This window comes from Salarias fasciatus, chromosome 11, assembly GCF_902148845.1.
Source record: "Salarias fasciatus chromosome 11, fSalaFa1.1, whole genome shotgun sequence".
NCBI lineage: Eukaryota > Metazoa > Chordata > Actinopteri > Blenniiformes > Blenniidae > Salarias > Salarias fasciatus.
The window spans coordinates 5,997,471-6,012,354 of NC_043755.1; the positions used below are offsets into that span (position 1 = coordinate 5,997,471).

Below are 14,884 nucleotides of genomic sequence, written 5' to 3' on the forward strand. Positions count from 1 at the left end.
TCCTAAATCTGAAAAAAAAAAAAAAATCATTTTTCCAACGTCGATCATTCCAAATACATTGCAAGTATATGGTGCATAGGGCTTACAGCTCATTACATAAAGACAAACTGCCTCTGTGACTGAAGAACAGCGCCCTCGTTTGGCCAATACTGTCAACTGCAAGGTTTGATGGATGGTGCTTGAAGGCTGAATGAAGCAGACTGGCTCCAGCCTACTCCATCTCCATTACAGAGCGAGGGGAAGTGCCGGTGCGGGGTGTGGGCGTGCACGAGACAGGAAGGACAAAGGAAAGTGGTTGTGTAAATTCAGTTTTTAATCAACATTTGAAAACAAATTGGACAAATGAAAGACTGCTTCTTCTTTTATAAACTAGAGGTGGCTTTTAGGTTTTAAATCATTTAAGAAATCACATTTTTATTTTCCAGAGAGAGACAGAAAAGAAGTTATATGACACTGAAAATTCAGATTTGTTGTCAGACAGTAAGGAGTAACATTTCAAGAGTTTTCACGGACACAACCTCTGTTTTTTTAACACCATCTTCTGCAACCAAACATATCAAACGAAAGCAAAGTCTCAAAGTCTCAGTGTGAACATGTGGTCCGAGGGGAATACAGGGCAGACGGTGGGGGAGACGGGAGGAAGCAGGTCTCTTCTGAGGACAGCTTCTAACATCTCAACAGCTAACCTTTGACATTTAATGAAAATCCACAATCAGTAACAACAAAAAGAAAAAAAATGGCCAAAAAAAAAAGCTTAAAGTATTTTATTTCTTTGTGAGGATAATTAATCGTTTGTAGGCCTTAATTATTCTGTACAAAGCATAAGTTTGAGCAGAGATCGTAGTTCAGGATTTACTATTAGTTCCTTAATGTGGTCGAGACATCACGCATCATTTTAAGTAGATTAGAGGAAAGCAGTCAGACCTTACGTTAGAAAAGCACGAAGCAGGTGGCGTTTTGGTTTCACACTGCAGTACGACATGAGTTTTGGGGGGTGGGGGGGTGTTAGTCATGTGTTTATTTGGTCTTGTCAAAGAGGTGAGACGTTGCACATAAAAAGAACCAGGTCCGACACATCCAGCTTCCCAGATCTGCTGGGAAACGAGGAAAAATGACGACCGGCTAAAGAACAAGCTGGTGACACAATATGAATACACAGACTTCTTTGACAGCGGGGGGTTTGGGCGGGGCGGGGAGGGGGCAAGCCAGATTTCTTTTCATCGTGAATCGACATAACATTAAGGCTTGTTGGTAAGGAAGAGATATATCCCCATTAAAACCCAATCTGTTTTCCTCTTGAATTGAACCCGGGCTGAACTGAACTGCTGAGACAAACACTTGCCTTGAAAAAAAGCTGTCCACAAAACATTTGACGTGAAAAAAGTTACAGTAGATAAGAAAGAGAAAGAAAAGAGAAACAATAACATACGTACTGAAAATGCTCTTTTTCTTTTTATGCAGTTCGTGTTATTCTGCGGCCTGAATACAAGGTGATAATACAGCTCAAATCAGTGAAGCTACGCACAGTTATCAGAACAATTACAGCTGACATTCAGATAGAGTCCGAGCAGACGACAGATTCTCTAACAATCGTCCTGAGGGTGGGGGGGGGGTGAGGGGGGGGGGGGACAGCAGTCTGATGAGTCCAAACAGAAAAATTCAATCCAAAAATAAGGAGTCTCCTCTTGCTCTTCTAATGGCGACGGCAAAACCCACGTGGATGTTACGGCTACTGTATATCTACATCGTATGGTCAAACGAAAACGCCCTCCTCTTTCCTCTCCATCTCCCCGCGTCTCCCTTTCACAAAGCCAACGCTCCCGTTTTGCTTTCTCTTCTCGTCTCAGTCACAATCGTCCAGTACGCTCCCTACTGCAGCTCCTCCCTAATGTACTTAAAACAGGCTACCTCCATTTAAATACAAACCTTAGAGTGTGGCACCCCCCCCTCCCTTCCCTCCCCACCCAGAAAACACATCCCCGTCTCACAAAGTATAAAAAGTGTCGACCCCGCCCCGGCCCCACCCTGGACCTATTATTACGCACACTCCTCAAAAATCTGGGACCCACCCCCCCCTCGACCCGACAAGCGCCCAAACCAAGCCGCGCCCCCCCCCCCCCCCCCCCCCCCCCCCCGTGTTCTGGACTGAATATAAACCCTCCCTGTTTGCCTCTTTGTTGAATTTCAAACATCAGGTTGAACTGCAGGATATTTCATGTAGATCCGAAACAAAAAAAAAACTGGGTCTCGCCGAACGTCGTCTGTCAAATTGGTATTAAATTCAGATCCACCTGAAATGTTGCAGAACAACGCTCCCCGGGGGCTGATTTGGAATTGGGCAGTACACATCCCTCCCTCCCTCCCTCCCTCCTCCTCCTCCTCCTCTTCCTCCTCCCGTCGTGGCGTCATGCCTCCTCTACCAGAAGTCCCGGCGGTGGTAGGCGTCTGGATCGCAGTATTTGGTCACCACCACCCTGTTGGCAAACTTCCTTCCAGTGAGCCCCTGCATGGCCTTCTGGGAGTCGAAAACTGATGTGAACTCCACAAAGATCTGGGAAGCGAGCAAGGAGAGACACAGGAAGACGTGTAAATAACGCTCGTGCTGTTCAACAGGACGAAGGACCGGACCGACTACACCAGCTCCTACCTTGCCAGTTCCAGGTACTTCCAGGCCGTCCACCGGTCGAGGTATCTCGATGCTCTTCACTTGGCCGTACTTGCTGCACTCATCTCGGACATCCTCCACAATCTCATCGTACTCCTCGTCGTCCAGCAGCTCTTCGGGGGCCACCATGTTCATCAGGCACAGCACCTCGGTGGGCAGGCCCCCCATCTGAGTCACGGAGCTGTTCAGGCCCGGCACTTGCAGCGTGACGGGAGTCTGGTTTATACTCGTCTGCGAGGAAGACACACAAAGGTGAGTACACCTCTAAAAGCAACATCTAGGTCAGAACAATTAGTGCAGACAGTACAAGCTGAAAAACAAAAATACATATATCTAGCACATTTCAGCGAAAAGGCTTTTCTGAATATGCTTGAAAAGTGGAAAAGCTTGAAAACTTCATGCTGAAAACAACCCCTCACGTGTTTGACAAGCAGTTCATTCTAACCAAAGAGCACAGATAACTTCATTTCAACTGAAAACATAAATGTGAGCTTAGTAACAGTGTGAACAGATGAAGAGGAGCAGAACGGCCGCTGCAGTGGACCTAATCTAATCAGCAACTTGTCTCTATCCACTTTAGACAGTCCGAAGGAGCTTGTCGCCTCCCACCGCCCTGCTGTCACCGGTCCAGGCCCCAGACACTCACCAGAGTGGCGTTCTTGGATCCCACGCTGGCTCTCTGCACCAGCAGCTTCTTGTCTCCCAGCTGCATGCCGTTCAGGCCGGCGATAGCCTGAAACAATATACAGTTTGAAAACAATGTTCGGAAACACCGTTACAGTAAGAGGAGGCCTTTTTTCCCCCCCCCTCGGTTACCTGATCATTAAGGTTGACGTCAACATATTCACAGAACGCGTATCCTTTGGAGAGGCCTGTGGCGCTGTCCTTCACCAGGTTAAAGGCCTTGAGAGGGCCGAAAGACGTCAACAGCTCCTTCACCTGAGACAGTCAATGACAGGTCACGCAGTTGTTAACATTTGATTAAACTCTGTAAAAATCCCACTGTGTGAAGATCACGAGTGGCCAGTGATTAATATTAACATATGTCCCTCCTCCTATCTTTAATTCTTCAGAGTTTGAATTGTCACACTGATTTTTTTTTTTAAACATAGCTGGTTGCATGTGTGCAGAAAACAGAACAATGATCAAGAGATTTTAGCTGTCTGACACTTTCAAAAAGTAGAAAGGAAATGTGCTTCAAATGATGTTGCAGTGAAAAGAGCAGCACTCTGCAATCCTCCACTGCTGATCTACTCACGCGTACAGAAATACTATTGATTGAAACACTGCGTTCATGCGAAATACGACGTATTTCAGGAAAGAAGCGCTTCAGACTGAAATGAAGACAAAGACTGGAAGCAGCTTTCAAAAAGTGTAATGATCAGGGACTTAACATGGTTGGTAGCCAAGACAAAAGTTCACTGCTTTCACCTGAAAATATTGTGTTAACAGCGTCAGATTTCAATGCAAAAGTTCCTTTTCTCAAAAAACGATTTGAACAACTTTAATTCTTCATGAATGAATCCTTCAAGTCTTGAAAAAATGAAGTAATATACAGTAAAATTTTAATGTTTAACTATTTTCACTGCAGGCCACAATTATCACAGCTAAATTTTTTACAAGTGGCTGAAACTTTTCATTTACATAACAGTCTAACTTTAAAACTATTCTGCCTTTAGCCGCAGCTGTAAAATGAGCTGAGACACTGGGATTCTATTTCCAGATTAGTTAACATTTCATAATTCCCTCTAAATCCTTTACTATGTACTGCATGGATTAATGAAGAAACGTCGCTGCGCAGGAGGAGAGGAGCGCCTATTGGAGACACTGACCTGGTCGTCGTTCAGGTAGTTGGGCAAACCGCCAATGAAGAGCTTGTGAGCCGAGTCGGGCACCACTGTGGACACCACACCTACACAAGGCGCAGCGAGACATCAGCAATTTGCACAAATAACACATTAGTGTATGAAATGCTGAATACTTATGAATTGTGCCACAAGTACTTGAGGGGTAAAAACCATTAATTGTCTGTGTACCAGGCACATAGACACTAGGATTCTCGCTCATGCCAGGCAGTGGCTGATAATCATGGGGACGGCGAATTTTAAGACTCTGGCCTTGAAAGATGATGCCGTCAAATGCCATTGCCTGTGTTGTTTCATCCACTGAACGAAACTGCATGGGAACAAAACAATACGGTCAATTTAAGACGAGATCGTGAAAGAAGGATTAACAGCAGTAACCAGAAAGAACAAAATCGCTCCTCGAAGTTTCAGTCTCACCTCAAGGAAGGCAAAGTTCTTATCCTGGTTGATCTGTACTGCAAGGACAGGATTTCCAGGGGCCTGAGTGAGACCACCCAAACGCATCTGAGCATTAAAGAAATCCATCATTGACTCCTACAAAGACGGGAGAGATAAAGTGAGTTAGTTTACAGAATTCCAAATAGATCATCTGTGGGTAAGAAAAAAATAACAAATCAAAAAGACATCAGTCACTAAAACTGTTTATAGCCTTGGACTCGATCAAGGGGTCCGGTTACTCACCTCTGTGATGCCAAAGGGGATGTTGCCCACGTAGAGCCGGCGAGCCTGCCGGGTCATCTGGCTGCCCACCACAGGTACAGGTGTTGGAGTGACGGCCAGGCCGTCTGGAGTCATGGTAGGCAGGAGGGCTGTGGCCGGGATCTGACCTGCAGCTGCAGAGACAACGGGAACTTTCAACAAACTAATCCTGCTTTGAGTCAATGTGTAAACTACAGGCATGACATGGATCACAGCGCTATCTTATGAAGGGAATACTTTATTCTAATGGTTCACCTGATGTTTTAAACAAAAAACCCTGACAATGAGATTTACTGGTTCGATTAATAAATGTTAGAACCCCAAAAGAGGCAAAAGAGTGACATTTCAGCTCTGCTGCTGGAAATCCGAAAGTGAAAAGAGTTACCTTGCATGGCTTTGTACTGCATGGGAGTGATGTGCTCAAAGCCAGGTGGAGGGACATCCCAGTACTTCTTCACCTTCTTCTTCTTCTCACGGTGCGGAGAACGGCTGTTTGGAGAACACAAAGCGGCTCAAATAAAGGAAAACATAACCATAACCGATAAGAGTACAACTGTGAACTATTAAGAGCAGATGAAGGGTCAAGTTTCCAGAAATAAGATACTAAATCAATATCTTGAGGAGGCTGCATCAGTCAAACGATCCAACAGGTAATAAAGGAGGAATAAAGGATAGGAAACCCTTTCACACAATAAATGGTGCATAAAATCAGAGGAAGTTCATTAAATTGCAGTTGTTGCATAAATGCACAAACCAGCTTTGTGTTAGTTTGCTGTATTACCTTCCAGCATTGTCCTGGGGGTAGCTGGATGGTGAGCTGAAATGACATTGGAAGGGTTTCACATTTCTCTCAAATAAATCATCACATTAACATTTCCAATTCACAAAAGAAAAAAAAAAATCTTTGATTTTGAAAACACTCGCCAATTACAAGACGCCACCAGGAGCTTGGGTGGTCTGTTTGTTTCTGAGTGAGTCATTCAGTGGGCCTGGCAGCTGACATGCAATACTGTTTATGAACGACCGAGTGATGCAAATGAAAGCAGAAATTAAAACCCTGAAAAACACAGCAGCTGCAGAGGGGAGGGGTCAAATTTGACATCTTCTGACTAAGCACGCACACTTGTGTATCCACAAGCAACAGGTTGTCTTTCAGCACTGAGAGACAAGCAGCAACACTCAGGACAGATGCAATAAGAAGCAGAGCTGACAAGCTTCACAGGAGTCCTCAACAGAAAGAAGGGTTCATTTAGGAGGCGTTTGCTTTTGAATTCAAACGTAAGAAACAGTAATTCACATCAATAGATATGATCATAATCATGAGCAATATCTCCCTGATACCACAGGTGGTGTTCTGGTAAGAAAATACACCTGCATGAAATATTTCCTAGAACAAAAGGTCGACTTGGCTTTCAAGAAACACCGTGACTCACACCCATGGAGAGACAATCACAATGCACTGTGCAGCATCTGAGATTCACTCGCACCACCTCAAATTATGTATCTGTCTGGATTTCCAATAACAACTGTCTTGCAGTTGCAGAATAGAATTGAACTTTCTTAAAACTAGGTAATTCTGCGTGAAAATAGTCAGAATCCAGCAGTGGCGGCAGCAGCTGTTATTTTGTATGTTTAAAGGCTCAGCCACTGAACTCAGGGCAAAAAAGATAACACTGGCTCCGACACCTGTGACCGAAGGTTAAAGGAAAAAAATAACATCAGGCTCCATAAAAGAAAAGCTGGAAGCAGGTTAGTGGTTTTTCTTTGAGCACATGTTCCACGTACAAGTCGCCAATCGAGCACATCTAAGAGCAGTCAGCGGAAGTAAACGTGATCTTCAATAACCCTTTACTGTCACATCTTCTCACAGATGTGTCGAGATTTATAAATGTTTTCCTGCACCAGAAATGCAACAATTTCTGAAAAGACAGCGGTCATTGTGTTTTCAAAATTTGACTGAAAGAAATCGCAACAGTTTCTCACATGGTACAATAATTATTGCAGCAGGGCTTGTTGCTGTTCTTCTTCTCTGGAGGTAATTACTATTGACAGATTGTGACACTGCCCCCTAGTGGCCAAAGCAGGAAAACGGTTTTCTGATAAAGACAGCAGGTTTCTTATGTTGTTCTTCACATATTGCTGTTGAAGGTGACCAAAAAATTAAAAAAGGAGAGAAATAAAACTGATCTCAATTTTGAAATGAAATCAGCAAGCAGGATCCATTTTTTTAGTTAAAAAAATGGACATGAACAAAATAAGAACACAATGCAACATTTATTCTCTTGCAATTTATTAGGATATTTAGTGACTGAGATCATTGCTACTGTAGTGTGGCATGTGCAAAATTGGCCAATTCTGAACAATACCCAGTCAGACACAGAAAACCAGAATTTTCCAGTCAGAAAAAATTAAGTTTCAGTGTCATGTTTAGTGTGCAGTTGCTGGAGATTTGGAATTTACAGTCACCTCATACAACAGACAACTGGAAAGAGGCCAAGACCATGTCAAGGGTGTACAGAGGACATGCTGGTGTGGCCAAAAGTCCAGTATGCATGCACATTTAAGAACAGCACAAAACTGTAAAAAAAAGTGCATCCATGCCTGTTTGCATCTGTGTGACACACATTAAAACCTTAAGTAACAAGCTGAATATTAAAAAGCATCCTGATCTACTTCAGCCAATCTGAAAGTGAAATTAAAGTTCCACAGTGCCCTGGTCCAGGTGTGGCTGTGTAGATGTACTAACCTGCGTCTGTGTCTCCGCTCCTTACTGTCACCCCGGCGGTCCCTGCTGCGTCTGTCCCGGTCTCTGCTCCTCCTTTTCCTGTCTCTGCTGCGGCTGCGGGAGGAGGACCGGCGGTGGTGGCGGTTCTCTTTGTCCCTTTCAGCTTCAGAGATGGACAACTTGTTAACTTACATATCCACTTATGAATTAAACACACAGCAACCTTGGATATTATCTCTGCTGGCATCGTTCATTGAGTCCTGATGGGATAAATGATGAGTCATAAAAACAATACAATTGGGAGATTATGAAATAATTCTAAAGAATTAAATTAGGTGAACAGTAATTTTTTTTTTTTTAATTCATAATAGTCCTATTTATATTATCGAAGTTTGTAAAGATGAGAAAGGGTTCTTTTCAACTACCTTGTCAACAAATAACTAATTTTAGAAAAACCTTCACATGTGAAAGTAGATTTTCCCAACATGACATGATTGTTTATCTTGGCGTAAAATTACATATGTAAATTTTAATTTAGGAAAATGTAACCTGGGTATTTTCTGCAAATCTGACTAACTATGACACTTAAAACTGGAATTTGAACTCGATGAAGAAAAAAGAAATCACAAATATGGCCAGAGTTTTACATATTATTGGTGTAACAAGTAATCATTACCTATTGTATTTTATTGTACTCGTAATTTTTAAAACAGAAGCATAAACAAAACGAATGTACTTGGAAAGATTTGGATGCAAATGTATTGTAACAGCTGCCAATTTTACAGTTGTCCCAGTAAATGGATCATCTGGCCCATACAGGAGCTGACCACAACAAATTCTGGGCCGGTTTTCATGAGTGAAATATCTTCGTAAAGTTTAGAAAACCATAGCATATACAACACAATCGAAGTGAAACATTTTAACATAAACTTCTATAGTACAAAAAACGCAGGGACCAGCAACGGAGCAGCTGCATGACATCCCACAAGGCTAACGATTGACCCAATGCTCCAGCAAGTAGACGGATCCGTAAATGACAAACCCGATTCTGAAAATTCCCAATCAAAGTGCACATAACGATTTAATCTGGGGACTTGTAACAGCATCGTTTACCTTGTTTGTTTTCGGATAGCTGTCGCTCAAATTCGTCGAAGTCCGACATCTCGGAGCTGAAGGCTGCTACGCTCTCCGGGACTGCGTTGTTCAGTTGGCGGTGGCTAGCTTATGCTAGCGACAAAGTGTACAACACTTTTAGAAACAAGCGCGTCTCCGATCGTGTTCCAGTAAGTTAGCTTCAATCGGCAGTCTGTTTCAGGCCTAAATCACACATAAAATGTTAGCTGGCGCACACATTAGCGGCGTGGTTATTTATTTACGGCGTAACGAGCGAAATCATTGAGAAAGAAAACGTGTTCGCATGGGTTAGCCTGCTAATATTAGCCTGCTAGCTTGTAGCAAAGTCCAGAAGAAAAGGCCCGCTGCTCGGCTAGCGTAGCCCCGCCAAACGACGAATGAATGAGACACTTTTTGAGAGATAAATGCAAATTCCAGCGGCTTACATGCCCACAGAACGGAGCTAGTCTTTCTTTCTGCGCCAAATGGTTCCCTCTTTCAAACGCTTCGACCCTGGAGAAAGCGATAAAGATTTCGGTGTGCCCGCTTTTTCGCTCGGTCTCCAGGTACCCCGTGACACCGGAAGTTGATGAGCGTCGGAGTTCCGGTGAGGTTGCGCATGCGCGACAGAGGACGTATGAGCTTTATTTCAATCACCAGTGCCCTAGAACTGTACATACATCATGCAGATTATGCAACAGAAGTAGAGGAGTTGTATCAGCCGTGATTTCATCAATCCAAGCAGTGAGCCAGAGGACAGACTCTCAGCAACAATTGTACTTCCCAAAGCTATAAACATAAAATGTCCTCTGCACAGTTTTATCTGTTATTCTCCAGGAACAGAAGATACTATTTCAAGTCATCAGTCCATGTCGCAAATCAGTGGAGAAATTTCACTCAGCTTCATTATCTATGTTCATGTTAGACCAGGGGTGTCAAATTTAAGGTTTGTAGGCCTTACCACGAAGCACACTGCACTGTGTTTAGTCATTTATTTCATGTATATATACTTCGGTTTCTTTTCTTCCCCTTACTTTTTCCATGCTGTCCCCTTTGCTGGGATTTCTCCACTGTTGGACCAGTGAAGAAAATCTACTCTACTCCGATATATCCAGAATGCTGTAGCTGAACATGAGGTTGAAGGATGGCACTTTGGATCATAGCGAGGGCTGGAAAATTTTCATCCTATTTGTGGTTAAGCACATCTACCTGTAGGGTGTATGAGAATGGATAAGTTAAATGAAAATATCTAACTTAATATATCCAAGTGTGAAAAAAATCTAAATGAATGTACTGTATGTTTCTCACTAGTTGCAAAACAGTAAACATGGTTAAAGATTTAAATGTGGTAGAAACGATTCTTCTCTTTTCAACTGTGAAAACAATAATTTGATTTCATGCCAGTGAAGAAGAGAGAGGATATGAGACAGGACAACATCTCTCTGCGGAGAATATCAAATGTTTTAATTACAGCCATGTTGAAACGATAGTTTGTGATTGCATTATCTGCATGTTAAGATTGTTGACGAAATTTACACATTAAATCTACACTTTGCATCAAATCAATTTACCCAGTGATATTCTATGAAACATGGTAAAAAGCAAGTTTTTTTTTTTTTTTTTTTTTTTTTTTAAACACTGGAATGAAATTTTCAGTTACAGGTTGTTTCTGATTCACACACAAAGACACTGAAAACAGTTTGAGTCCTGTAAATCTGTAAACATCATTTTAAGGAAATAAGTAACAGTGATGTGACAGTTTCAGCTCCAGCATCACACTGTAACCCAAATAATTTTCCCAAAAGAAATCTTTACTGGTGTACAAATCCTACAGCATTGGAATAAGCAATTATCTGCTGTTTTGAATGTTTTAAAAAAAGTAGAAGACAAATACAGATTGCCACAGAGCAAGGTTGTTTTTTTTTTGTTTTTTTTTTGACATGCATTTGTAGTGGAGCGCTGGGAGCAGTTACAGATAATCTGCAAGCACAAGCGGCTTTTCTGTGATCCTGTAAACTATGCAATCAAAATGTTTGTGTAATTAAGAGACACAATTCTTTACAATGAACTAAAAGTTACACATTATAACTAACTGACATTGTAATATTTAGTGTAAATGCTGTGAAACATATTTTACAAAAAGTATTATTGTGACAATTAATAACAACAAGAGCCTCAAAATCAGAGGCACAGGGGATGATGGTACAATTATTTCACACACGACATTAACTGGTTTAGCTGTTATTAGAGCAACAAAGCAAAGTTGGAGTGTTTGACAGTATGTATTATTACACATAAAATATGATCGACACCTGGATTATTTTAACCAAACAATATGAATGTAAAAATGCATTTTCACCACAAAAACTATTTTTCTTTAGGAAAAAAGTTCAATCGAGTCGTTTTATGATTGTACTGCTTTTTCTAGTTTTTCTTCCCTTAAACTCAGTTTGGATGAGAGGGTAAAGAGGATAAAGTCCTAATATGCTGAACGTGACAACATTTGCATTAAGGCAATTGAGAAAGGTCAAGACAAACCTAAAACCATTGAAACAAATGCACAAAGCAACAAGAACATCTTAAAAGAATGGGGATTGCTTAAACACAATTCCATAAAGTCTATGGAGTGCAACATTAATTCAACAAAGCTATATACTGTGATTGAAAGCTACAAAACATTTAGGAATGTGTCACATTTGCATATAAATTAAGTGATTTTATTTGCTGTGTTTTATTTATTTTAGCTTTTGCCTGTTAAAATAAATGAATATGTAAACGGAACCCCAAAACTCTAGAGTGTTGAGGAATCCAAATTCTGAAATACAAATGAGTTGGGTTGATTACACTAAAGTAGAAATAGTTTCATTTTTGAGAATATTAGTGGAATGTTTTTAGTCTCTGAATAGCGCATCTTTGACTTTGTGCTCTCTGAGCAACAGGAAGAATATTATTCCCATTTCCCACAGGAACACGATGCTCCCTCACTGTCTTATGGGTGGATGAAACGTTTGTCTGGAATGAGAGGCTTGTTTTCTGGGATACCTCTGGTGGATATGTGTGGGTGAAAAGCAGATCTACTGCAGAAAAAAAAAGAGCCCCCGATCTTCTTATCAGAATCACTTCGATTCATAGTCTTTTTTCCTCTCAGTGTCTGAACCTGTAGGAAATGGGCAGGAGCAGGTTATTCTTCTTCAGGGCCTGCACTCGGCTCAGTGTCTCTTCATCCAGGGCTGTGTAGCAGCGTCGAGCGTAATCCAGCAGCTTCTCCTTGGATGGGTCGAACTCTCCCACCTCTGCCACTTTCTCTGGGGCCACCAGCAGCAGCTCCGCGATGGGGGTGGTGGAAGCCACTGTGTTGCGGTCGACACCGTGGATTTGGAAGGCTTTGGACATATTTTTCAGGCGCTGGTATGTTAACAGAATCTTCTTGTAGCGAAACAACACTCCGGCAGCATCTTTAACTGAGGACGAATCACATGACAGAGTTTGTTAATGAAACCCCAGGAGGAGTTTCTAAAGTCACGACACTGAAATTTTAAGCTTAATTACAGATCTTTTTTTGCTGTTTTTACCTCTCTGTCGCTCTCTCGGCGCTCGGAAGACTCGTCTTCTCTTTAATTGGTGCCTGTTGCTGTTAATAGTATCTGACATTACGTCTTCCCCCGATATCATTTCCTCCTCCTCCATGTAGCCGTCCTGCTCCAGGTACTCATCAGGTTCTCCCAGAAGCGAAAGTGAATCTGTGACAAAAAAAAAAAAAAATCCATCTAACAAAACCTCGCAGGCAAAATATTTGTACAAACACCCATTAAACAAGGTGATGTGAGGCTTAAGTTTTCTGATTTGAGTTACCTGGACCCACGTTGCTATGCCCGCCCATTTCACTCATGGACGACCTTGTAGCGTTGCTGCTGTTGCCGCTGCTGCCACTGGCTGCGGTACTGGACGTGTTGTGGCCATGACTTTGCAACAGGGCTTGGGATTGTGTAGAATTGAACAAAGCATTCATTGAAGCAATCTGATTTGTTAATGTATTGGAGACATGGTTTTTAGATGGAACCATCGTAGGAGGACCAGGCCTTCGCTGGATAAACTGACGAGAGGGAAAATGCTGTGAGTCTGTCTTCTGTTGTTCTGTGAGAAGAGGAAGAGAGATTTATCCTCAACGAACTGAGATATAACTCAGCAAACCATAAAATGACAGTATGATTTTAGAATTATCTTTAGCGGTTTGGTCTTTACCAGCAGGACGATCTTCCTCTCTTCTTGCCCTCCAGTTGAATCGTCTGGATTCATATCCTACAAAGAGATAAACAGCAAGAGGTCAACAGTAGCTCCAAGACTTTCTTTGCAAATCTTCAGTTTGTTAAAAAAAAAAACAAAAAAAAAACAAAAAACTTAAATCACTGGACAAGATTTCAACACACACCAGTCCCCGGTCCCTTACCATTACTGTACTGGCTCTGACTCTGCTCTGGTCCCTGGCTCTTTGTGGAAAAGATGAAGCGGTCCAGCTGGCACCGGAGGAAGTCCCTCTCCTCTTCCAAGTCTTCAATTCTTTTCTGCAGCCAAGAGTTTTTCTCCAGAGAGATCTGGAGCTGTGTCCGCAGGTTGGTGATCACCATGTATGAGTTGTTGACTGGAGACGGTCCAGCAGATGAGGGTGACTCTGAGGGCCAACAACATTATTTTGTGAACTCAACAGAGCAATATGTAAAGTATACTTCCAATGCAGATGTACTTCAGACAAAATTAACAATATGATGATCTAGATATTCACCTTCAAAATTCTGGTCACTCTGGTTGAAAAAGCCTTGTTGTTCAAAGTTGCCCTCCTCGTAGGGGATGGCAATTTCATAGGCATCCTCATTCTTTGGAGCTGAGAAAAAGGGAATAAATATAGTGATGACTTCTCCTGCTTGACCCGAAGGCAAGACAGTTATTCAGAGCATTTTAACTCTTACTCTGCAGGTGGAGTGAGCTTGCATGGCTCTTGGATGTGGAAGCAGCGTCACTCCTTGTCCCGTCCTCCATCTGACACCATAGACAAATGGTTAATTTACCTTATGGCTTTATCAAAGAAGACACTAGATTATGCAAATATGACCCGGAGGGCGTCTTTCACTGTGATGCACAGAAAAGAATGGTCACACATTAAGACTCTTGCTCAGTGCGGTTCATATTGAAAGCCTGCACAACATGGCAAACCCGACGCTAATTTTATTACATGACTGATAATGTAAATCTGATCTGAGACATTTAACTCTGAGTTTGCAGCGGCCTCGTTCGGAGATCACGAGGGAGCGTGATTAGCTTCACGGGATGTTAGCAGCAAATGTAGCCACATTATGAAAAAAAACTACAATATCCTTATCTTAACCACACTCAAAGATTCACTTCTGTCATTCGGACATCACTAGTATCTCCACGCTACCATAATACTCTGCAAAAACCGGTACATACCACTTTAGGTTAGTAATAACTGAATCGTGCACATGTAATAAGACGTTATAACTCTGTCATATCCCCATTTCACGAGCTAGTCTGCTAGCTAACAAGCTAACAATAACAATTATGGCTCTTTCATTTTTTTCAACAAGCTCTACGTCACTTCCGGGTGTGACGTCTTCATCCGTTGGTAAATATATATATATATATTTTAAAGATTTTTTATGCGGCAATTTAAACAGTGAGTTAATAAACTTCTGTGCAAGATTATATTGTAAAAATAATACCTAAAAGAAAAACTTTAAGAAATGCGTTCAGTGGGTCAGGCTTAACTTCTCTCTCTTGAAAGAATATATTTCCGTAAAATGT

General features: G+C 42.0%; 2 protein-coding genes across 7 annotated transcripts; both read right to left on the reverse strand.

Annotated features, from left to right (window-relative positions):
- Positions 1-385: 385 nt before the first annotated feature.
- On the reverse strand, positions 386-9,657 carry u2af2a (U2 small nuclear RNA auxiliary factor 2a). 6 transcript variants are annotated; one of them, XM_030102243.1, is made up of 12 exons: positions 9,068-9,657; positions 7,976-8,117; positions 6,011-6,046; positions 5,615-5,718; positions 5,212-5,363; positions 4,948-5,064; positions 4,702-4,840; positions 4,498-4,577; positions 3,482-3,604; positions 3,312-3,398; positions 2,648-2,896; positions 386-2,551 (listed from the first exon to the last, which is right to left on the reverse strand). In XM_030102243.1, the coding sequence occupies exons 1-12, from the start codon at positions 9,114-9,116 to the stop codon at positions 2,417-2,419; spliced, it is 1,413 nt and encodes a 470-aa protein (XP_029958103.1). In that variant the 5' UTR covers positions 9,117-9,657; the 3' UTR covers positions 386-2,416. The 6 variants fall into 6 exon arrangements, with proteins under 6 accessions (XP_029958103.1, XP_029958102.1, XP_029958101.1 ...); XM_030102242.1 differs by having other exon boundaries at positions 4,684-4,840; XM_030102241.1 differs by having other exon boundaries at positions 4,669-4,840.
- Positions 9,658-10,513: 856 nt separating this feature from the next.
- ccdc106a (coiled-coil domain containing 106a) lies at positions 10,514-14,652 on the reverse strand. Its single transcript, XM_030103564.1, has 8 exons — positions 14,531-14,652; positions 14,032-14,101; positions 13,848-13,946; positions 13,515-13,736; positions 13,310-13,366; positions 12,920-13,201; positions 12,640-12,807; positions 10,514-12,528 (listed from the first exon to the last, which is right to left on the reverse strand). The coding sequence occupies exons 2-8, from the start codon at positions 14,099-14,101 to the stop codon at positions 12,212-12,214; spliced, it is 1,215 nt and encodes a 404-aa protein (XP_029959424.1). The 5' UTR covers positions 14,531-14,652; the 3' UTR covers positions 10,514-12,211.
- Between the last annotated feature and the right edge of the window lie 232 nt (positions 14,653-14,884).

Excerpts from the sequence above, each read along its gene's own strand:
- u2af2a (XM_030102241.1), bottom strand. The coding sequence starts at position 9,116 with ATGTCGGACTTCGACGAATTTGAGCGACAGCTATCCGAAAACAAACAA. Across the intron at positions 5,364-5,614 it reads GCAGTACAAAGCCATGCAAG|CTGCAGGTCAGATCCCGGCC; the intron begins GTAACTCTTTTC and ends TTGTCTCTGCAG. Across the intron at positions 4,841-4,947 it reads AGAACTTTGCCTTCCTTGAG|TTTCGTTCAGTGGATGAAAC; the intron begins GTGAGACTGAAA and ends GTTCCCATGCAG.
- ccdc106a (XM_030103564.1), bottom strand. The coding sequence starts at position 14,101 with ATGGAGGACGGGACAAGGAGTGACGCTGCTTCCACATCCAAGAGCCAT. Across the intron at positions 13,947-14,031 it reads AAGCTCACTCCACCTGCAGA|CTCCAAAGAATGAGGATGCC; the intron begins GTAAGAGTTAAA and ends CCTTTTTCTCAG. Across the intron at positions 13,737-13,847 it reads GAGTGACCAGAATTTTGAAG|AGTCACCCTCATCTGCTGGA; the intron begins GTGAATATCTAG and ends GTTGGCCCTCAG.